We start from the raw sequence: 24,326 nt of genomic DNA, 5'->3' as shown, positions 1-24,326 counted from the left end.
CAAACAGGAAACCACAGTAGCTGTTGTGCAAACATAACGGAGAGGACAGTTCAAGCTTCAGCATGGTACAGCGGGGGGGCAGGGGGTTGGCAAGGAGCACTGTAGCTTACTGGCATCTAGTGGTCTAGGTAGCCATGACGGATATGGTGTAGAGAGTCATTTGTTAGGGTGGTATAGGGTTTAGGGAATATGGGGTGGTATGACTAGAGGTTTGTTTGGGAGGAGGGAGGCAGGAGAAGTACCTTACAGAGGTAAGATGTTAAAGTGCCCAGGAGAGAGAGAGAGAGAGTGCATGGTGTGTGTGTTCGTTTGTGAATCCTCTACAGTAGAACACCTGAGATATGAGTGCATATTGTGTGTGTGGTGTTTGAGAATTAATTTGTGTTCCATAAGAAGCAACATCTACAGTACAGTGCCTGAGATTTAGGGAACATATAGTAGCTAAACTGCTACAGAGGGGTTAAGTCAGGTGTAGGAGCACTATGATAGATGCATAGAGGTTATCATATAATGCTACCATGGTTCAGGAGGTACAGGGGTTCCGGCTGGACGTTTGGGACGGACAGCAGGAGTTCAAGGGGTAAGGCTGATAGTTAGGGGGAGAGAGAAGGATTAAGGTGGACTAACAGGAAGTAAGGCCAGAGGGAGGGACAGTGTAACAGGTAGGTCAGGGTAAGATGAGGGACTTTTTAAAAACTTGCTTATTTTCCCCTAACCCTACCACAACTCCCCTAATTGAAGTAAACTAATGGACAACGATACTTAGGCTTCTACTTCCTGCCTATACATACTATATACAATTTATGGACAATATATTTTACATTAGCATCCCAGCCTTCAGCTACACTCAACCCCTCCCATCCATCTCTGAAGACCATTTGGTTTTGATTTTGGCTGCCATATATATTTCCACTGTGTTGTTTCACAAAAGCTTTGAAACTTTCAATTCTCATAGTTTCTACAGATTGTAAATTAAATTTAAAAAATGTGCTAAGTGTATTATTATATTATTGATCGATTGACTATGACTTTTCAAATCACTCAGTATTGCTATCTGCAGTGTTAGTTCTAGGTAAATGTTGTAATTCTTCATCCATTCCTGAACCTGTGACCAAAAACAAGCTACATATGGACAGTACCAAAACAAATGATCTAATGATTCTGTCTCTTCACAGCAAAATCTGCAGAGCTGGGAAGATTGTATCCCCCATATATGACATTATTTTGGTTGCAAGAATTGTGTATAATAATTTAAATTGAAAAACTCTACGTTTAGAATCCAGCGTCGTTTTGTGTATCAGTTCATAAACCAGGTACTATAGAATCGGAACATCGAAAATCTCCCAACTATTTTGCAACCTGTATGGCGCAGCTATCAATTTTTTGGTGCTTAAATGAAACTGGCATACTTTTTTTTATTTATCACAATTTTCTTTAACCAATTTTGGTCTTTAACGCAGGGCCAACAGTCAAGTTCCTTACCTTCTCCCCTTTCCACAATGCTGCAATCAGTTGGTTGTAATTTTGGATAGAGCAGACATTTCTATATTTTTTTGTTAACTGCATGTGTGACATAATTCCACCAGTCCTATTTATGATATAATTTCCAAAGATTATAACATTTTTAAACCTTTTTTTTTTTTCATCTGCTCGAGAACCAGTTCAGATTTATGTAGTGTTTGTATGACTGAAGTCTTTAGTGAGAGGTCCAATCCTTTTTTGTTTAATCATTTCTGCCCTTCAAATTCATAATCATTATATAAATAGGCCCGTTTAAGTTTGTCTGGCTTGCTATTCAAAATAAGGTGGAATTTTTTTGCTCATATAATTTCAAAAAACAAGTCGTTAGGTGTAGGCAGGGCCATAAGTAAGTAAATAGGTGAACTGGAATATGACAAAATAATTAAATCAGGGTAATTTTTCCACAAATAAACAGATGTTGTCCTTTCCATGGTAGCAAAATCGTATCTAATTTGGCTAACTTTCTATAAATATTTATTGTAGCGAGATCATTTCTTTCTTTTGGGATATGTATACCAAGTATGTCCACTACATCGTCAGACCATTTTATTGGTAAACTACATGGTAATGTAAAAGTTGTCTTTTTTAGTGATCCAATACATAATATGGAGCATTTATCATCATCATTCTGGTTTTAATCCAGAGGTTAGAAAAATTATCTACATCCTCTAGGAGGCTGTGCAGGGATCCAAATTGAGTATTTAAAAGAAAACATGAATGATCAGCGTACAATGACACCTTTGTTTTTAAGCCCTGGAATTCTAGCCCCTTGATATTATTGGATCTGATTTCAATAGCTAACATTTCAATGGCCATAATAAATAGATATGCCGATAGTGGACAACCTTGATTTACTCCTCTTGACAATTTAATACTTCCTGAGAAGTAGCCAATATTTACTATTTTACACCTGGGGTTACTATACATAACTTTAAGCCATTGTATAAGACACTCTCCAAAATTAAAATAGTCCAGGCATTTACATATAAATTCTAGTTGTACTTTATCAAAGGCCTTTTCAAAGTCCGCTATAAATACCAGGCCTGGTTTCCCAGATTTTCATAGTGTTCTATTGCTTCCAGTACTTGTTTTCTATTACAGATGAGAGGGACTTTGGGTTAAGGGTTAGGAGGTAAAGGGTAAGGGTCAAAGCAGGTATGGGTAAATGTCAGGGGTCAGAGGTTATGTGAGCATGTCCCACAAGCAGCAGCAGCAGAGAGCCGTCCAACAGGCAGTCAGACACGTGTCTCCTGAATCATCTCTCCTTCTCTCCTCCACCACGTACACTAGAGGAAGGGAGGGATGGGGAAAGAGAGGTAGACATTCATTTATTAAAGTTAAACCTTTACAACTGGCAGTAAAAAAAAATATGTCTTATTGTCACATACACCAGATAGGTGCAATGAAATTAGGGTTATTAGCCCTGCTCAAGGGCACAGACAGATTTTTCAACATGTCGGCTTGGGTACTCAAACCAGCGAGCTTTCGGTTACTGGCCAAACGCTCTAATCGCTAGGCTACCTGCCGCCCTTGGAATACACATACTTGGAATACACAAGTCACACACACTTAGCCCTAACAACCTACTCTTCTTGTTATCGTTGGTATATTTGCTGTTAATGATTAATGTGCAAACACACACACACCTTACAAAGGCTGCCATCTGCAGTGAGTCAGGTCAGCTATGTGTTACCTGAGTGGCAAGGTACTACCCTAGTACAAAAGGGACTGCTCTCTAGCAACAGTTGCTAGGCAGTAAGCTTGCTGTGTTCATAACCAAGTGGGAAGGTGGTATTTACCAAATACAACTGGAAAGAAAAACACTTGAAAGGAAAGGGGATACCTAGTCAGTTGTCCAACTGAATGTATTCAACTGAAACGTGTATTCGGCATTTAACCCAACCCCTCTGAATCAGAGAGATGCAGAGGGCTGCCTTAATCTACGTCCACGTCTTCGGATGGCCCCCCCAACTGGTAATTACGAGTGGAAAACTAATTTATCATGCGGGGCTCTGACGTCGCCTACTAAGGAAAGGACCTTGGTAACAGCATTTTTTGCAGTTTAATGCAGAAACCATCTATAAAAAGCAATCTATTCATATGGTTTTGGAACACTATACTTTGTTTACAAGCATGATACTGTAGCTATACTTTTTTTTAGTTTATGGTTTAGGCCGCTTGTTGGCAATTAGCTAATCAGCATTTCTCAACAAGTTCAAAGGTGACCCGATTCAGGAAACTAGGCGTATGTCGCAAGTCACGACTTCACAGGAGAGCCTTTTGAATGTTTAGAAGAAAAAAAATTAATCAAAATGCATTTTTTGGCAAATGCCTTCTTGAACATGTGAACTTTCATGTGCCTTAGAATCAAACTTGTATGTCATCTGTAAATAAGAATAAAATTGTTAAATTACGAGCCTAGTTGGTTTAGCCACAGAGAAAGACAGCTACCTTCCCACTAGCCATGATTGGCTGAGATAATGAGTGGGCTGGACATGCCGAGAGATGAGTTTGGATTGGTCTGTGGTGTTGCATCTTGTGTCTATAAAATGACCTGAAATACGTTGCTACTGCTCTCAATAACATTGCTGCCCTGAATTTATCAGGTGCTATTGACAAAGGTCAGTGGGAAAAAGTTGTGATGGACTACTTTCTGGACAACGATCGTGCCAAGCAATGCTGACCCTCTCTCACTCTTAAAATAACACGTTTTGAAATCAGTGGAACACAACTGGCCAAACAAGCTGTGCAAACTAAACAGAAACAACACAGGATGTTTTATAAAAGGTGTTGCAGTCTGTCGTGAAGCTTTCATCCATGTATACAGGTAAGAATCTAATTACAGATATTACACGTTTCTAATTATGTCAGAAAGTTGTTTTCATTGCATATTAAAGCTTGCTGTTAGCTAGCCGGCTGGGGTTCGATGGCCGGCTTGCTAACTAACAATGACCCTAACGTGAAGCTTTCATCCATGTATACAGTGTGGCATACGGCAGGGAGAGATGAGGGGAGTGGTTATTGAGGGAAGATATCTGGCAGCCGGTTGGCTCCACCCCCTGGCCTTATATGGACTTCCTGCCCCAACGAGGCAAGGCTGTTGCTCGTTAAGCCAGGGAGTGCTTGGGGATAAAGGAGGCAGCAGCCTGCACAAAGGGGCAGAGTAGGAGAGAACCAAGAGTGTTATGATGAGTGAGAGAATACCTGTTGTGACCTGGACTGCTTCGTTTGTAAATTGTTGGAGTTTGCCCCTGGCTTTTTTCAAAAGGGGAAAAAATATATTTGTTCTGTCTGGTTTAAGGAATTTGGAATGATTTCTACTTTTACTAACACTGGATGTGGCTGGGGGTTACAGCATTTATTTCACATGACCCATCAATTTAGACAAGTAACATTTACCTGGAATTGTTCCTTATTGTCGGCTACCACTTTTAGTCTTAATCTTTACTACTCACTGTTTAGCGCACGACCTCACATGTGAATCCTTAAAGAGACGGGCGGGGCTGGCTTAAGAGGGTGTGAAAAGGACTTGAGTAGGTACCAAAACTTTCAAAGGCCCTTTACAAGTTGATCTACTTTCCCATTGTTCCTCAATTGCAGTGTATGATATACCATTGTGTAGCGCTGAGTCTCTTATGTTTTTGCTACATGAGACTGATTTCAGCTGGTCAGTCACAAGTGAGTGAATGCATCCAACTGGTATTTACGACTTCACAACTGGTAAATTCCCACCTCCCACTTGGTTATGAATGTGGCAGTCCACTATTCACCACTGAGAAGGTATTATCCAGGTAAACAAATACAGGGCCTGACAAGTGTGTTTTAGACAACACCCCTTTAAATCATATGACAAGAACAAAAGCAGAAACTGATCTGGCTATCATGTGGTTAGCAACAACCTTCTCCTTTAAGAACACACAATGGGATGCTGATATAAAAGAACCTTATACAGTGCATTCGGAAAGTACTCAGAACCCTTGACTTTCTCCACGTTACAGCCTTTATTCTAAAATGGATTAAATAAAAGTATTCAATCTACACACAACACCCCATAATGACAGAGCAAAAACAGGTTTTTCGACGTTTTTGCAAATGAATAGAAAAAATATATACTATTTACATAAGTATTCAGACCATTTGCTATGAGACACAAAATTGAGCTCAGTTGCATCCTGTTTCCATTGTTCATCCTTGAAATGTTTCTCTAACTTGATTGGAGTCCACCATGAGGTCGAAGGAATTGTCCACAGAGCTCTGTGACAGGATTGTGTCGAGGCACAGATCTGGGGAAAGGTACAAAAACATTTCTGCAGCATTGAAGGTCCCCAAGAACACAGTGTTCTCCATTTTTAAACTGGAAGAAGTTTAGAATCACCAAGACTCTTCCTAGAGCTGGCCGCCATCGAGGGAGAAGGGCCTTGGTCAGGGAGGTGACCAAGAACCCGATGATCACACTGACCAAGCTCTAGAATTCCTCTCTGGAGATGGGAGAACCTTCCAGAAGAACAACCATCTCTACAGCACTCCACCTTTACGGTAGAGTGGCCAGAAGGAAGCCACTCCTCAGTAAAAGGCACATGACAGCCCGCTTGGAGTTAAAGACTCTCAGACCATAAGAAACAAGATTCTCTGTTCTGATGAAACCAAGATTGAACTCTTTGGCCTGAATGCAAAGCGTCACATCTGGAGGAAACATGGCACCATCCCTACGATGAAGCATGATGGTGGAAGCATCATGCTGTGGGGATGTTTTCAGCAGCAGGGACTGTGAGACTAGTCAGGACCAAGGGAAAGACGAACGGAGCAAAGAACAGAGAGATCCTTGATGAAAACCTGCTGTAGAGCGCTCAGGATCTCAGACTGGGACGAATGTTCACCTTCCAACAGGATAACGACCCTAAGCACACAGCCAAGACAAGGCAGGAGTGGCTTCAAGACAAGTCTCTGAATGTCCTTGTGTGGCCCAGCCAGAACTTGGACTTGAACCCGATCGAACATCTCTGGAGAGACCTGAAAATAGCTGTGCAGCGACGCTCCCCACCCAACCTGACAGAGCTTGAGAGTATCTGCAGAGAAGAATGGGAGAAACTCCCCAAATACAGATGTGCCAAGCTTGTAGCATTGTACCCAAGAAGACTCAAGGCTGTAATGGCTGCCAAAGTGCTTCAACAAAGTACTGAGTAAATGGTTTGAATACTTAAAGTACCAGTCAAAAGTTTGGACACACCTACTCATTTAAGGGTTTTTCTACATTGTAGAATAATAGTGAAGACATCAAATCTATGAAATAACACATACGGAATCATGTAATAACCCCCAAAAAGTGTTAAACAAATCAAAATATATTTTATATTTGAGATTATTCAAAGTAGCCACCCTTTGCCTAGATGACAGCTTTGCACACTTGCCATTCTCTCAACCAGCTTCATGAGGTAGTCACCTGGAATGCATTTCAATTAACAGGTGTGCCTTGTTAAAAGTTCATTTGTAGAATTTCTTTCCTTTTTAATGTGTTTGAGCCAATCAGTTGTGTTGTGACAAGGTAGGGGGGCTATACAGAAGATAGCCCTATTTGGTAAAAGACCAAGTCCATATTATGGCAAGAACAGCTCAAATAAGCAAAGAGAAACAACAGTGCATCATTACTTCAAGACAAAGGTCAATCAATCCGGAACATTTCAATAACTTTTTTCTTCAACTGCAGTTGCAAAAACCATCAAGCACTATGATTAAAACATTTATTTAATCCATTTTAGAATAAGACTAATGTAATAAAAGGTGGGAAAAGTCCAGGGATCTGAATACTTTCTGAATGCACTGTATGTATGTATATTTATTTATTTATGTATATATTTTTTTTCAAACTTATTTTACTATGCCAATATGTGTTTGTTGTCAATGTTAGGCGTCAACTGGTGGCAGTTGTGAAAAAAGTCTATAGTTGGATGTGTTGCAGAGAAAATAGTGCCATTGTTGATTAGATGCATTTTTCAATAATTTGGCTTTTCTCTTGAACCATATGGTCTGTCTACTAGAAACTCATTGACAATTTGGATCCAGATATAAAACATGTATACTATAAATGAATACTTTCTTTTTAAAAGTTATTCAAGTATGAATTACCAAAGTTATGATAGATTCTATTCATTACCTAAATTACTGAAGATTCTGGCAACTTTGGTAAATTACCGGTAGCTTTGCAACCCTAGATAGAACTGTCTGACCCACTGGTTCCCAAATGTTTCACAATTTAAATGATTCCCCTAGTCAAGGGCCTGAACTAGTCAAGGGCCTGAACTAGGTAAACTTGCTCACCTGATTCCCCTAGTCAAGGGCCTGAACTAGGTAAACTAGCTCACCTGATTCCCTTAGTCAAGGGCTTGATGATTTGTTGACAAGTTCAATCAAGTGTGCTACCTCTGGAATATTTTATTTAACTAGGCAAGTCAGTTAAGAACAAATTCTTATTTACAATAACGGCCTACCCCGGCCAAACCTGGATGATGCTGGGCCAATTGTGTGCCGCCCTATGGGACTACCAATCACGGCTGGTTGTGATAGAGCCTGGAATCGAATCAGGGTCTGTAGTGACGCCTCTAGCACTGAGATGCAGTGCCTTAGACCACTGAATCAGGGTCTGTAGTGACGCCTCTAGCACTGAGATGCAGTGCCTTAGACCGCTGAACCAGGGTCTGTAGTGACGCCTCTAGCACTGAGATGCAGAGCCTCAGACCGCTGAACCAGGGTCTGTAGTGACGCCTCTAGCACTGAGAAGCAGTGCCTTAGACCGCTGAACCAGGGTCTGTAGTGACGCCGCTAGCACTGAGATGCAGTGCCTTAGACCGCTGAACCAGGGTCTGTAGTGACGCCTCTAGCACTGAGATGCAGTGCCTTAGACCGCTGCGCCACTCAGGAGCCCCCAATAGATCAAATACATGGATCAGCTGGGGATCTCCGGGGAGACATTGTTCCCAAAGCACCTCCAGCGTCTTTGCATTCAGAGAAGTCAAGGTAGGGCTGACCCCATTTAGTCGACTGGTCGATTATTTGGTCGAGAGATTTCTTTAGTCAAGCACAAGACACCCGTCTGATTTATGCCCGTCTCAGTGGACTAATCCATCGTGGAGGCCACGGGGATGGGACAGTCCATCACTCTAAGACATGTGATACTGACATATGGTTATATTATGTAATAATTATGGCAATACTAATAAATCTAATATTATAACAAATGTGCTTTTCCCCGCATTGGATACGGTCGCTGTCCACCGTTCTGAAACAATCTTCAGTACGCCGTAGAATTGCCACCTATACCTATGTGCATAATACCAAAGTTAACCAGCATATTGGGATTGAGAACAATGTGGCGGAGGAAACCCCCATTTAATTAGGTCTATAATCAACTGTTAAATGTGCCTGGCTTTATAAATCATCCATATACATACAAACATCTCCAGAAATAAGACCCATCCTGCTTCTGTTGCCTGTTTGACTGTGTGTTTAATAACTTACTGATTCCGTGAGCACCAAGCCTCATGCAGCAGCAAATTGTTGGATAAAGAAATTTCACAGATTTGGCTGTTTTAATCTTTGCTCTGCTGTAATAAAGGCTTTACAATTATTTTTGTTAGAACAGACTGGTATTACTTAGAATTAGATTTGTTTACACTGTTTCAAACAGGCAGAACAATGATATTGTAATCTAACAGCACCTGTTTGTCACACATAATATACACACAGCTCTCACTCCTATAGCCTCCTTTTTCTTGATCTCCTTATTGTTATTATTACTATTATTATGATAATAAGTCATGTCATTAGTGGTCTTTGTATAGTATCCTTGTATAACCACCATCGAACTGTAGGTCTCCTGTTTAGTCTTAATACTGTAACTTACTTAGGCCTATATTTCAATATATGGGCTACTGTATCAATCAATCAATCATTAATTCGTTATTGCCATCATACATCATATGAGACATTCATGCTTTGAAATGCAATTAAGCATTTTAGTTTTAAAATTAAATAACAAATGGAGATTTGAATAACTAGCCTAAACAATAAACCGCAATTGACGATGTAACTGTTTTTAGTCTGCTGTAATAAAGGCTTTATATAATCTTTTTTTCATTAGAATAGACTGGTACACTTGTTCCAAATGAAAAAAACAAAATATATAAATATAATATTGTAATCTAACAGCAACTTGGCACACATAACTCACACAGTGCTTGCTCATATACCCTCCTTTATCTGGATCTCCAGTAGTTTCCACAACTAAGTCAAATGTCTTCCACACATCTGACTTCCTCTTTCCCTCCTGAGCAACCAGTAAACATTCACCCATTTCAAGTTTTTATTTCACGTCCTCTGCATCCATTTTGCTGTCGTTTGTCATAACCAATTTATTTATGTGATTATGATAGGCTATAGGCCCTATTGGTCACATGCATGTGATGCTTACATGTTTCATGTAAAGAGAGCAAGGGTTGAGGGAATGTTTTTTTGAAAACAAATTTGGGATTTCGGGAACTTGGGATTTTGGTAACTTATTGTGCTGTGGTGCCTTTTCGCTGCAGTAGGGAGGAGAGCGAGACAACGTGTGCCAGTCACATAGGCACTCACTATCATTTTTTTAACACAGTGTGACCATCAGGCTCTGAGTAATTTGTGCCTCTGAATTATTTAATCAAACAGTGTTCTTAAAGCTTCCGACAAGCTCAGTGCATATGTAGTTGATTTTATTCAAAACACATAGGGTGTCTGTCTACATCCTGAAAAATAAATTTCAACATTTCGACCAATCGACGACTCTCGGTTGACCAACATTTTTATTTTTTCAGGGGACAGCCCTAAGTCAAGGCAAACAAAATCCTTCCCTTTCCTTCTCCCTGTATTCTTCATCCCCTTACCCCTGTCCTCTCCTTACCCCTGTATTCTTCATCCCCTTACCCCTGTCCTCTCCTTCTCCCTGTATTCTTCATCCCCTTACCCCTGTCCTCTCCTTCTCCCTGTATTCTTCATCCCCTTACCCCTGTCCTCTCCTTCTCCCTGTATTCTTCATCCCCTTACCCCTGTCCTCTCCTTCTCCCTGTATTCTTCATCCCCTTACCCCTGTCCTCTCCTTCTCCCTGTATTCTTCATCCCCTTACCCCTGTCCTCTCCTTCTCCCTGTATTCTTCATCCCCTTACCCCTGTCCTCTCCTTCTCCCTGTATTCTTCATCCCCTTACCCCTGTCCTCTCCTTCTCCCTGTATTCTTCATCCCCTTACCCCTGTCCTCTCCTTCTCCCTGTATTCTTCATCCCCTTACCCCTGTCCTCTCCTTCTCCCTGTATTCTTCATCCCCTTACCCCTGTCCTCTCCTTCTCCCTGTATTCTTCATCCCCTTACCCCTGTCCTCTCCTTCTCCCTGTATTCTTCATCCCCTTACCCCTGTCCTCTCCTTCTCCCTGTATTCTTCATCCCCTTACCCCTGTCCTCTCCTTCTCCCTGTATTCTTCATCCCCTTACCCCTGTCCTCTCCTTCTCCCTGTATTCTTCATCCCCTTACCCCTGTCCTCTCCTTCTCCCTGTATTCTTCATCCCCTTACCCCTGTCCTCTCCTTCTCCCTGTATTCTTCATCCCCTTACCCCTGTCCTCTCCTTCTCCCTGTATTCTTCATCCCCTTACCCCTGTCCTCTCCTTCTCCCTGTATTCTTCATCCCCTTACCCCTGTCCTCTCCTTCTCCCTGTATTCTTCATCCCCTTACCCTGTCCTCTCCTTCTCCCTGTATTCTTCATCCCCTTACCCCTGTCCTCTCCTTCTCCCTGTATTCTTCATCCCCTTACCCCTGTCCTCTCCTTCTCCCTGTATTCTTCATCCCCTTACCCCTGTCCTCTCCTTCTCCCTGTATTCTTCATCCCCTTACCCCTGTCCTCTCCTTCTCCCTGTATTCTTCATCCCCTTACCCCTGTCCTCTCCTTCTCCCTGTATTCTTCATCCCCTTACCCCTGTCCTCTCCTTCTCCCTGTATTCTTCATCCCCTCTCTCTCCTCCTCACCCCTCCTTCTCCCGCTTCTTTTCCTCCCCTCACCCCGCTTCCACTCTCCTCATTCTGCCTCTTCCTCTTCCACTCTCCTCATTCTGCCTCTTCCTCTTCCACTCTCCTCATTCTGCCTCCCTCTCACCTGTGTTTTTAGGTGCCTCTCCATACATGGGTCCTGGGGGTGATCCTCCCTGCCATCCAAACTGGGGCTGTCCAGGGTAGCCCTCCTGGTAGGGGCCTGCTTGTCCCTGGCCAGGGTAGGGTCCAGGAGGTCCCCCGGGGCCAGCAGGGTAGCCTGGGTTTTGAGGAGGGAATCCTCCAGGTTGCTCCATGTTTACGGGGTAACCCTGGGGAGGGTATCCCTGCTGGGGGTAACCCTGCTGGAGGTAACCCTGCTGGGGGTAACCAGGGGCCTGGTACGGAGGAGGCTGCTCAAAATTCATCTGCTAGACAACAGAGACACCTGTAGAAAGAGAGGGAGGGAGAGGAAGAGAGGGACGGATGGGGAGAGGAAGAGAGATGTTTAATGTTTATTCTAATGTGTAAACACAATTCCTTTTGTATTGCTCCTATAATGAAGCCAATAAAGTTATGTTGAATGTAACTGAACAGAGAGGAGGAAGGAGCATTTAGGGAAAAAAAAGAGATTGGAGGAGAGCGACAAACAAATGTATTGTTGCAGTTTCACAGCCCTGCAGAGAGTCAACACAGGCTGGAGATAACAGTAGACAAGTGTGTGTGAGAGAAAGCCCCTAGGAGTCCCTTTAGCCAGGAGTCCCTTTAGCCAGTGCTTGTCATGGTAGGGGAATACTCCCCTGAAATGGTCAAAAATGAATGGGATCTTATTGGCACCGTACGAACATCTACACGATGTACAATACCACTCAATTGGACGGCGTTTCATTCAAAACATATTGCAAATGCCATATGGCAAATGCCAAGTGTCACACAGCAAAAATCCAATAGATGGCGAGCGTGCTCCACCGTAAATGTTCATATTGCAAATGCACATCAAGTCAAGACCCAAGGGTCAAATTTTGAAAATTTGAAAAAAATTAAATAAAATTGAGATTGCGTCATCTATGGATCTGTTGGGGCGGTATGCAAATTGGAGGTGGTATGCAAATTGGTACACCAGTTGTAGTTGATCGAGGTAAACCCCTCCCCCCTCAATTTCCCCGACTCTACTGCCTTGTCCGCCCGGTGAATCTATCGCGTTCCGAGAGCCCCGTTGGTAAAAAAACCTGCACGGTCATCCTCTTATTATCAAGTGACTGTAGAATGGAAGGAAGAGGTGGACAGTTTTCCCTTCGCCTTCATCTCACCAGGATCCCCCGTCTCTTGCCTCTGTAACGCCGGAGTTTCCTCTTGGGTTGAAATTACTGAGAGCCCAGGGCAGATGAGTGGAAGTGGAAGCTGGAATTGGTTTAAGTAACAGCCGATGTGATGTTCAAGAGTTCGTGTTGGTTGTAAGAAATAACAGCAGATACATTGTGAAAATAAGAGTTAAAATAAACAACAAAATAACATCTTGATCCCTAGTTGTCATTGTACAATGTCACTGTTGTATGACCGTTTTCCTTGTGTAGGTCAAACGCATGGCCACATGCTTCTAGTTGTATTTCTAGAAATGTCCATCATACCAGAGAAGTCTGTCAGCTAGAGGTTTCAACCCTTCTATGAGGAAGTGCTTCCACACACGTACATCCAACCTATACATTTGCTAGCACCCTAAAGGAAGTAGTAAAGTACAAAGAGACGAGTACTGCATATCTTTCTCATGACATCATACAAAGCCTGAGTGCATTGTGACTCACACCCCTGAACCTGAGATGGAGTGGCCTAACCTCTCTGCCCTCTATCCAGCTAACAATGGACTCACGGCAAGAAGAGACTAAACGCACAGTCAATAATTCACACTTTAAAATTAGGAAGCAGCTACTGGCTGTGACCACTAGCCGTGTGTGTGTGTGTGTGTGTGTGTGTGTGTGTGTGTGTGTGTGTGTGTGTGTGTGTGTGTGTGTGTGAGAGAGACAGAGAGAGCAAGAGGGAGTTAGAGAGCAAGCGAGAGGACTCAAGAAATTCAGTCGTCGTAACAAGGTAGACGTACATGTAGAGCATTCTGCGGGTTTAGATTCTAGGCCAGAAGACCATTAAGCCCTACGTTGGGTCTGTTTAGTAGTGAAACACTGCCCCTCCCCCATCAGCTGGGAATGCCACAGCACAACAAACTGCAGGACAGAAGGAAAGTGGGCCAGTGAGGCGTTGTCCCTCCATCCCCCATTCCTCTGTCCCTCCATCGTTCGCTGGGCTATATTCACAGTGTTTACTGTAAACATCTAAAGCCGAGCTAACTTCTTTCTCATCTATCTCTATCTTTCTCAACCTCCCTCAACAATCAGAGCATTGTATAGAGAACATCACCTGACCCAAATCACCTGACCCAGATCACCTGACCCAGATCACCTGACCCAGATCACCTGACCCATCTTTCTAAATGCCTCTTCACAACATAATTCTTTGTATATACCATTCTCCTCTCATCAAGACAACCCTTCTACCATAGGGGTCGTTTGTTTTGCGGTACCATGTTACATAGTAAGATTAAACATTGGTTGAACACAGTGAGATTCTAGACTCCTAAATTGATAGCTGTAAAATCGCCTAAACAAACTGCACTAACACTGAACAAAAATATAAAACATAACATGTAAAGTGTTGGGACCATGTTTCATGAGCTGAAATAAAAGATCCCAGAAATGTCCATATGCACAAAAAGCTTATTTCTCTCAAATTGTGCTCCTTTGCCAAGACAATCCATCCACCTGACAGGTGTGGCATATCAAGAAGCTAATTGAACAGCTTAATCATTACACATGTGCACCTTGTGCTGGGGACAATAAAAGGCCACTAAAATGTGCAGTTTTGTCATACAACACAATGCCACAGATGTCTGAAGTTGAGGGAGTGTACAATTGGCATGTTGACTGCAGTAATGTCCACCAGTTCTGTTGCCAGATAATTTCTCTACCATAAGCCGCCTCCAACGTCGTTTTAGACAATTTGGCAGTAAGTCCAACCGGCCTCGAAAATTGAGCGCAGTCCAGGACCACCACATCTGGCTTCGTCACCTGCGGGATCGTCTGAGACCAGCCACGCAGACAGCTGATGAAACTGTAGGTCTGCACAAACTGTCAGAAGCGTCTCAGGGAAGCTCATCTGCATGCTCGTCGGCCTCGCCAGGGTCTTGACCTTCGATGGCCACTGACACGCTGGAGAAGTGTGATCTTTACGGATGAATCCCGGTTTCAACTGTACCGGGCAGATGGAGTGTGTTTGGCGCCGTGTGGGCGAGCAGTTTGCTGATGTCAACGTTGTGAACAGAGTGCCGCATGGTGGCGGTGGGGTTATGGTATGGACAGGCAAAAAACTACAGACAATGAACACAACTGCATTTTATAAATGGCAATCTGAATGCACAGAGATACTGTGATGAGTTGAGGCACATTGTTGTGCCATTCATTCGCCGCCATCACCTCATGTTTCAGCCTAATAATACACGACCCCATGTCACAAGGATCTATACACAATTCCTGGAAGCTGAACATGTCCCAGGTCTTCCATGGCCTACATACTCACCAGACATTGAGCATGTTTGGAATGCTCTGGATCAACACGTACGGCAGCGTGTTCCGGTTCCAGCCAATATCCAGCAACTTCACACGGCCATTGAAGAGGAGTGGGGCAACATTCCACAGGCCACAATCAACAGCCTGATCAACACTATGCAAAGGAGATGTGTCGCCCTGCATGAGGCAAATGGTGATTATGCCACATACTGACTGGTTCTGATCCACGCACCTACCTTCTTTTAAAGGTTCTGGGACCAACAGATGCATATCTGTATTCCCAGTCATGTGAAACCCATAGATTAGGGCCCAATTTATTTATTTCAATTGACTAATTTCCTTATATGAACTAACTGTAACTCAGTAAAATCTTTGACATTGTTGCATGTTCTTATATATTTTCGTTCAGTGTAGCTACTTCACATGCTGATATTGATTTTGGTATTATTGTGTGTTGTTACGTTTACTAGCTAGATACCTAGCTAGTGCCAAAAAGCACCTGGACCACCTTTTGAGACGTGCCTTTTGTTAAGTAAAGACTGTGATGAGGTTCTAGGGAGGCTGGAGTGGGTGATACTACTAAGAGCATGTTAGAAGACCACACTACAAGTCCCAAATTTAGACAGGTCAGATTAAAAGAGGAACAAGTCATGTTTCCTACAAAGTTAACACAACATAATTTGACTTCCTCTAATCTGCGTGTTGTGAGTCGGCCTAATCGTCCTCTAATCTGCGTGTTGTGAGTCGGCCTAATCGTCCTCTAATCTGCGTGTTGTGAGTCGGCCTAATCGTCCTCTAATCTGCGTGTTGTGAGTCGGCCTAATCGTCCTCTAATCTGCGTGTTGTGAGTCGGCCTAATCGTCCTCTAATCTGCGTGTTGTGAGTCGGCCTAATCGTCCTCTAATCTGCGTGTTGTGAGTCGGCCTAATCGTCCTCTAATCTGCGTGTTGTGAGTCGGCCTAATCGTCCTCTATTCTGCGTGTTGTGAGTCGGCCTAATCGTCCTCTAATCTGCGTGTTGTGAGTCGGCCTAATCGTCCTCTAATCTGCGTGTTGTGAGTCGGCCTAATCGTCCTCTATTCTGCGTGTTGTGAGTCGGCCTAATCGTCCTCTATTCTGCGTGTTGTGAGTCGGCCTAATCGTCCTCTAATCTGCGTGTTGTGAGTCGGCCTAATCGTCCTCTAATCTGCGTGTTGTGAGTCGGCCTAATCGTCCTCTAATCTGCGTGTTGTGAGTCGGCCTAATCGTCCTCTATTCTGCGTGTTGTGAGTCGGCCTAATCGTCCTCTAATCTGCGTGTTGTGAGTCGGCCTAATCGTCCTCTAATCTGCGTGTTGTGAGTCGGCCTAATCGTCCTCTAATCTGCGTGTTGTAAATCGGCCTAATCGTCCTCTAATCTGCGTGTTGTAAATCGGCCTAATCTTCTCCTGCTGGCTGCTGCAAATATGAAAAATCTCCACACATATTCTGTGTGTGTACGTCTTGATTTTACTTGAAGGGTTATGAAACGATGACCAAACATGTCACCTGTACACACTTAACAGATGGCAGGTGAGGTAGTTGAGTAACCATGGTTACTCTCCTGAGCTGTGAGGAACAGATGCTCCTGTGGATTCTCAATGACTACCTTCACTAACGCTAAAACCCCATTCACACACAGCGTTACCCTGGAGAACATTTGGTCCTGGGACCCTAAGAACACTGTGGCATTCTAGTTACACAACCTCCTCTCCTCCCCATAACGGACTGGTTTATCAGAAATGTTTGCTAACCTTCCTCTTCCTGTCCTAGGTACAGTTCAGTTGTGTTTGAGCTCTAGTGTGTGTCCGACTGTCCGTCAGTTTGTCATTGATGGAAAAGGGCTTCCAGTGTCGAGGCATTGTACTGACCCATGACTGACACTGTTTCCACAACACACACACAGGCAGAGAGAAACGGCATCATCACCGTCTCTCTCCACCTCTCTCACACACACAGCCTAGTGCAACAGTATAAATGTTAGTAGCAATGATTGTTGAGCAAAATCATACTGCACTACAACAAAGTAGGGCTGTCAACCAAAGGTATTCTACTGAATTCAAACATCACAAACTACAGCTGATCTGTAAGTCTAGCTAACTCAGGAGACAGGTAGCATCACTAAAACTACAGCTGATCTGTAAGTCTAGCTAACTCAGGAGACAGGTAACATCACAAACTACAGCTGATCTGTAAGTCTAGCTAACTCAGGAGACAGGTAGATATATCGTAGGCTTATGTACCCCTCTATACCCCATGTGAGCTAATTAGCTAACAACCATGACAACAGGACACACACATCAACTCACAGAAACTAGCATCTAGAACAACAAGACACATCAACTCACAGAAACTAGCATCTAGAACAACAAGACACATCTAGTCACAGAAACTAGCATCTAGAACAACAACACACATCTACTCACAGAAACTAGCATCTAGAACAACAACACACATCTACTCACAGAAACTAGCATCTAGAACAACAACACACATCTACTCACAGAAACTAGCATCTAGAACAACAACACACATCTACTCACAGAAACTAGCATCTAGAACAACAACACACATCTACTCACAGAAACTAGCATCTAGAACAACAACACACATCTACTCACAGAAACTAGCATCTAGAACAACAACACACATCTACTCACAGAAACTAGCATCTAGAACAACAACACACATCTACTCACAGAAACTAGCATCTAGAACAACAACACACATCTACTCACAGAAACTAGCATCTAGAACAACAAGAAACATGGCCCTTCTGACCTCTTTCTCCTTGATCCGTATTATAGTCTTCAGGCAAAACAGACCTCACCTGTACCTGGCTGTACCGGTCGCCTGGCCAACCCTGCACCACACTGACTCACTTGCCCCAATGAAAGGCTAGAGAGTTTGCCTCTCTTATCTCTCCATTTAATCCACCCTTTACAGAAGTATCACTTCATGACTTGGTAGTGGTACAAACAGCTAGGCCTTCAGTTGTATAGTCAGGGGTCTCTCCCACATAGGGTCTTTGTACAGTGTATGGTCCCAGTTGTACACTGAGAGTGAGGGTATGGTCCCAGTTTTACACTGAGAGTGAGGGTATGGTCCCAGTTTTACACTGAGAGTGAGGGTATGGTCCCAGTTTTACACTGAGAGTGAGGGTATGGTTCCAGTTTTACACTGAGAGTGAGGGTATGGTTCCAGTTGTACACTGAGAGTGAGGGTATGGTCCCAGTTGTACACTGAGAGTGAGGGTATGGTCCCAGTTGTACACTGAGAGTGACGGTATGGTCCCAGTTGTACACTGAGAGTGACGGTATGGTCCCAGTTGTACACTGAGAGTGAGGGTATGGTTCCAGTTGTACACTGAGAGTGAGGGTATGGTTCCAGTTGTACACTGAGAGTGAGGGTATGGTCCCAGTTGTACACTGAGAGTGAGGGTATGGTCCCAGTTGTACACTGAGAGTGACGGTATGGTCCCAGTTGTACACTGAGAGTGAGGGTATGGTCCCAGTTTTACACTGAGAGTGAGGGTATGGTCCCAGTTGTACACTGAGAGTGAGGGTATGGTCCCAGTTGTACACTGAGAGTGAGGGTATGGTCCCAGTTTTACACTGAGAGTGAGGGTATGGTCCCAGTTGTACACTGAGAGTGAGGGTATGGTCCCAGTTGTACACTGAGAGTGACGGTATGGTCCCAGTTGTACACTGAGAGTGAGGGTATGGTCCCAGTTTTACACTGAGAGTGAGGGTATGGTCCCAGTTGTACACTGAGAGTGAGGGTATGGTCCCAGTTGTACACTGAGAGTGAGGGTATGGTCCCAGTTTTACACTGAGAGTGAGGGTATGGTCCCAGTTTTACACTGAGAGTGAGGGTATGGTCCCAGTTGTACACTGAGAGTGACGGTATGGTCCCAGTTGTACACTGAGAGTGAGGGTATGGTCCCAGTTTTACACTGAGAGTGAGGGTATGGTCCCAGTTGTACACTGAGAGTGAGGGTATGGTCCCAGTTGTACACTGAGAGTGAGGGTATGGTCCCAGTTGTACACTGAGAGTGAGGGTATGGTCCCAGTTGTACACAGAGTGAGGGTATGGTCCCAGTTGTACACAGAGTGAGGGTATGGTTCCAGTTTTACACTGAGAGTGAGGGTATGGTCCCAGTTTTACACTGAGAGTGAGGGTATGGTTCCAGTTTTACACTGAGAGTGAGGGTATGGTCCCAGTTGTACACTGAGAGTGAGGGTATGGTTCCAGTTTTACACTGAGAGTGAGGGTATGGTTTCAGTTGTACACTGAGAGTGAGGGTATGGTCCCAGTTGTACACAGAGTGAGGGTATGGTTCCAGTTTTACACTGAGAGTGAGGGTATGGTCCCAGTTGTACACTGAGAGTGACGGTATGGTCCCAGTTGTACACTGAGAGTGACGGTATGGTCCCAGTTGTACACTGAGAGTGAGGGTATGGTCCCAGTTGTACACTGAGAGTGAGGGTATGGTCCCAATTTTACACTGAGAGTGAGGGTATGGTCCCAGTTGTACACTGAGAGTGAGGGTATGGTCCCAGTTGTACACTGAGAGTGAGGGTATGGTCCCAGTTGTACACTGAGAGTGAGGGTATGGTTCCAGTTTTACACTGAGAGTGAGGGTATGGTCCCAGTTTTACACTGAGAGTGAGGGTATGGTCCCAGTTGTACACTGAGAGTGACGGTATGGTCCCAGTTGTACACTGAGAGTGAGGGTATGGTCCCAGTTTTACACTGAGAGTGAGGGTATGGTCCCAGTTGTACACTGAGAGTGAGGGTATGGTCCCAGTTGTACACTGAGAGTGAGGGTATGGTCCCAGTTGTACACTGAGAGTGAGGGTATGGTCCCAGTTGTACACAGAGTGAGGGTATGGTCCCAGTTGTACACAGAGTGAGGGTATGGTTCCAGTTTTACACTGAGAGTGAGGGTATGGTCCCAGTTTTACACTGAGAGTGAGGGTATGGTTCCAGTTTTACACTGAGAGTGAGGGTATGGTCCCAGTTGTACACTGAGAGTGAGGGTATGGTTCCAGTTTTACACTGAGAGAGGGTATGGTTTCAGTTGTACACTGAGAGTGAGGGTATGGTCCCAGTTGTACACAGAGTGAGGGTATGGTTCCAGTTTTACACTGAGAGTGAGGGTATGGTCCCAGTTGTACACTGAGAGTGAGGGTATGGTCCCAGTTTTACACTGAGAGTGAGGGTATGGTCCCAGTTGTACACTGAGAGTGACGGTATGGTCCCAGTTGTACACTGAGAGTGAGGGTATGGTCCCAGTTTTACACTGAGAGTGAGGGTATGGTCCCAGTTGTACACTGAGAGTGAGGGTATGGTCCCAGTTGTACACTGAGAGTGAGGGTATGGTCCCAGATGTACACTGAGAGTGAGGGTATGGTCCCAGTTGTACACAGAGTGAGGGTATGGTCCCAGTTGTACACAGAGTGAGGGTATGGTTCCAGTTTTACACTGAGAGTGAGGGTATGGTCCCAGTTTTACACTGAGATTGAGGGTATGGTCCCAGTTGTACACTGAGAGTGAGGGTATGGTCCCAATTTTACACTGAGAGTGAGGGTATGGTCCCAGTTGTACACTGAGAGTGAGGGTATGGTCCCAGTTGTACACTGAGAGTGAGGGTATGGTCCCAGTTGTACACTGAGAGTGAGGGTATGGTTCCAGTTTTACACTGAGAGTGAGGGTATGGTCCCAGTTTTACACTGAGAGTGAGGGTATGGTCCCAGTTGTACACTGAGAGTGACGGTATGGTCCCAGTTGTACACTGAGAGTGAGGGTATGGTCCCAGTTTTACACTGAGAGTGAGGGTATGGTCCCAGTTGTACACTGAGAGTGAGGGTATGGTCCCAGTTGTACACTGAGAGTGAGGGTATGGTCCCAGATGTACACTGAGAGTGAGGGTATGGTCCCAGTTGTACACAGAGTGAGGGTATGGTCCCAGTTGTACACAGAGTGAGGGTATGGTTCCAGTTTTACACTGAGAGTGAGGGTATGGTCCCAGTTTTACACTGAGAGTGAGGGTATGGTTCCAGTTTTACACTGAGAGTGAGGGTATGGTCCCAGTTGTACACTGAGAGTGAGGGTATGGTTCCAGTTTTACACTGAGAGAGGGTATGGTTTCAGTTGTACACTGAGAGTGAGGGTATGGTCCCAGTTGTACACAGAGTGAGGGTATGGTTCCAGTTTTACACTGAGAGTGAGGGTATGGTCCCAGTTGTACACTGAGAGTGAGGGTATGGTCCCAGTTTTACACTGAGAGTGAGGGTATGGTCCCAGTTGTACACTGAGAGTGACGGTATGGTCCCAGTTGTACACTGAGAGTGAGGGTATGGTCCCAGTTTTACACTGAGAGTGAGGGTATGGTCCCAGTTGTACACTGAGAGTGAGGGTATGGTCCCAGTTGTACACTGAGAGTGAGGGTATGGTCCCAGATGTACACTGAGAGTGAGGGTATGGTCCCAGTTGTACACAGAGTGAGGGTATGGTCCCAGTTGTACACAGAGTGAGGGTATGGTTCCAGTTTTACACTGAGAGTGAGGGTATGGTCCCAGTTTTACACTGAGATTGAGGGTATGGTTCCAGTTTTACACTGAGAGTGAGGGTATGGTCCCAGTTGTACACTGAGAGTGAGGGTATGGTTCCAGTTTTACACTGAGAGTGAGGGTATGGTTTCAGTTGTACACTGAGAGTGAGGGTATGGTCCCAGTTGTACACAGAGTGAGGGTATGGTTCCAGTTTTACACTGAGAGTGAGGGTATGGTCCCAGTTGTACACTGAGAGTGAGGGTATGGTCCCAGTTTTACACTGAGAGTGAGGGTATGGTCCCAGTTTTACACTGAGAGTGAGGGTATGGTCCCAGTTTTACACTGAGAGTGAGGGTATGGTTCCAGTTTTACACTGAGAGTGAGGGTATGGTTCCAGTTTTACACTGAGAGTGAGGGTATGGTTCCAGTTGTACACTGAGAGTGAGGGTATGGTTCCAGTTGTACACTGAGAGTGAGGGTATGGTTCCAGTTTTACACTGAGAGTGAGGGTATGGTTGCAGTTTTACACTAAGAGTGAGGGTATGGTTCCAGTTTTACACTGAGAGTGAGGGTATGGTTGCAGTTTTACACTAAGAGTGAGGGTATGGTTCCAGTATATGGTGAAAGAATGGAACATACTTCTCAAACACAATAAGATCCCAGTCCTAAATGAATAAATGTCCAGGGTTATAACAGTCAACTAGGCCTATTAGAACCACAGCCAGCTGGGGCATAGATCATTCACCAAGAGATGACTGTTGAAATGGAAAGAACTGGGATGATATTTCAACATGGTGCAGTTGATCGTCTAAAACACTCCCTCAATTAGGTTTATTTTTCCTGCCACGTCCTTTATAGGCTACATTTATGAGGGGGATTTTTCTGTGTAAAATAGGCTATTAGGCTATTCTTCTTCACTGGCATCTCGTATAAGCCTACAGTGTTGTTGTGGCGTCTCATGTTAGCCTACAGTGTTGTCGTGGCGTCTCATGTTAGCCTACAGTGTTGTTGCATTGATGCCATATCAAAGGAACAAAATGACACTTAACTCGGATCTTTGGCTTTATTAACAACTAGCTACTAGATTTAAAAAAAAACACATCTACAGCATAGCATAAAGGCTAGATCAGTTGGTTTGCTGCAATAGGCCACTTTCAAAATATTAGGCTACATAGAAATCAATATATCACGAATTCTATCATAACTAATGATGTCTGACACGACTTTATCTCCCTTTCTATTATGTCAAATGTATTGTTGGATACAACGTACCTGGAGAAAGAGGCCCAGCTGCGTGGTCGCCTCAATAAGACAAGGATGGAATACAAATAACACCTGCACAGGGCCAAAGCCCAAGAACAACCCTGTCGAGCTGCAATTTCCCAACAGGCCGCAACTTAGAGACAGGCAACGTTAACAGACATATGGACCACAATATTATCACCTACCTTATGAGAAATGATATCCGTTATCAACAGAAAGTCCAACTCCTCTTTCAAAAAAACAAGCTATTCGGCAGGATCTTTATTGCTTATTGCTTTTCTTCTATTTTTTTTTTACCGCACTGAACAACCAGCTCGTCTATAACTCAGTGCGCATCTCTCTGTTGTGTGGGGACCGTGACGTCACCCGATGGTGGCGCGAGGGGTTTGCATAGAAAAAACACGTTCGAAACGGCATTACCCGCCTTTCACTGGTTGGCTGTGGTGAACGACCGATGTTTTCACGGACCAATCAGAGCGGAGAGCGGTGAGAGTCTGGTGAATGGGATTCATCGAAAGTGAAGACTACTGACCATCTGACTTGCTCGGTCATTAATTATACATCACAGAAAGATGTGACGAGTTACACAGAAATAGGACATTGAATGAGTCTTATAAATTTAGGAACCAATATTTATCAATATATTGTGTCTTCGATTAGATTGATTAGTATATTGTTTTATCATAAGATCTATCGGCTAACTGTAGAAAAATGACAATTGAATTAATACGGTCTACTTTACTTGCTTATAAAAATCCTAAAAAACACAGACGTGAAATTGTGTTTATATTTATACTACTTCATAAATAGATTAAAGATACAACTAGTGTTTCATAGGCTACCACATCATAGGTCCTGACATGGCCCCTCACACACATAATACTGTATCTATAAATCAAACAATTTTATGTTTGTGAGTAGGTTTTATGTAATGAACAGAGTAGCCAAGCCCCTAGCGTAGGCCACAGTACATTTCCATGACAGATGCAACTCCTTCTTCTCACCAGCAGAGGTCAGTGTCACTCAGCTGTGTGACAGGTGTGACATGTAAAGACTTAGAGCGCAAGTGCTGCTCTATCTCCGATGTCCCTAGCGTCGAACTGTGCACACACACACACACACACACACACACACACACACACACACACACACACACACACACACACACACACACACACACACACACACACACACACACACGCTGGTAGGAGACAGGGTGGTGAAACACAGTCGCATTCCATGTGGCATCAGACAGACAGCTATGTGACATATGGCAGCTGTAAAAGGCAATAGCAAATTATAGCAGGCCCAG

General features: G+C 44.1%; 1 protein-coding gene across 2 annotated transcripts; it reads right to left on the bottom strand.

Moving 5' to 3' along the window:
* Positions 1–1,422: 1,422 nt before the first annotated feature.
* Positions 1,423–23,541, bottom strand: LOC115168406 (cysteine-rich and transmembrane domain-containing protein 1). Of its 2 annotated transcripts, none has more exons than XM_029723653.1 (3): positions 23,200–23,541; positions 11,692–12,012; positions 1,423–2,807 (listed from the first exon to the last, which is right to left on the bottom strand). In XM_029723653.1, exons 2-3 carry the CDS (start codon positions 11,990–11,992, stop codon positions 2,704–2,706), a joined length of 405 nt encoding a protein of 134 aa, XP_029579513.1. In that variant the 5' UTR covers positions 11,993–12,012; positions 23,200–23,541; the 3' UTR covers positions 1,423–2,703. The 2 variants fall into 2 exon arrangements, with proteins under 2 accessions (XP_029579513.1, XP_029579519.1); XM_029723659.1 differs by lacking the exon at positions 23,200–23,541 and adding an exon at positions 17,976–18,043.
* Positions 23,542–24,326: the final 785 nt, after the last annotated feature.

Source organism: Salmo trutta, chromosome 3 (genome assembly GCF_901001165.1).
Source record: "Salmo trutta chromosome 3, fSalTru1.1, whole genome shotgun sequence".
Classification (NCBI taxonomy): domain Eukaryota; kingdom Metazoa; phylum Chordata; class Actinopteri; order Salmoniformes; family Salmonidae; genus Salmo; species Salmo trutta.
This window is presented reverse-complemented; position numbering and strand designations above follow the sequence as displayed.

Excerpts from the sequence above, each read along its gene's own strand:
- LOC115168406 (XM_029723653.1), bottom strand. The coding sequence starts at position 11,992 with ATGAATTTTGAGCAGCCTCCTCCGTACCAGGCCCCTGGTTACCCCCAG. Across the intron at positions 2,808-11,691 it reads AGAGGCACCTAAAAACACAG|TGTACGTGGTGGAGGAGAGA; the intron begins GTGAGAGGGAGG and ends CCCTTCCTCTAG.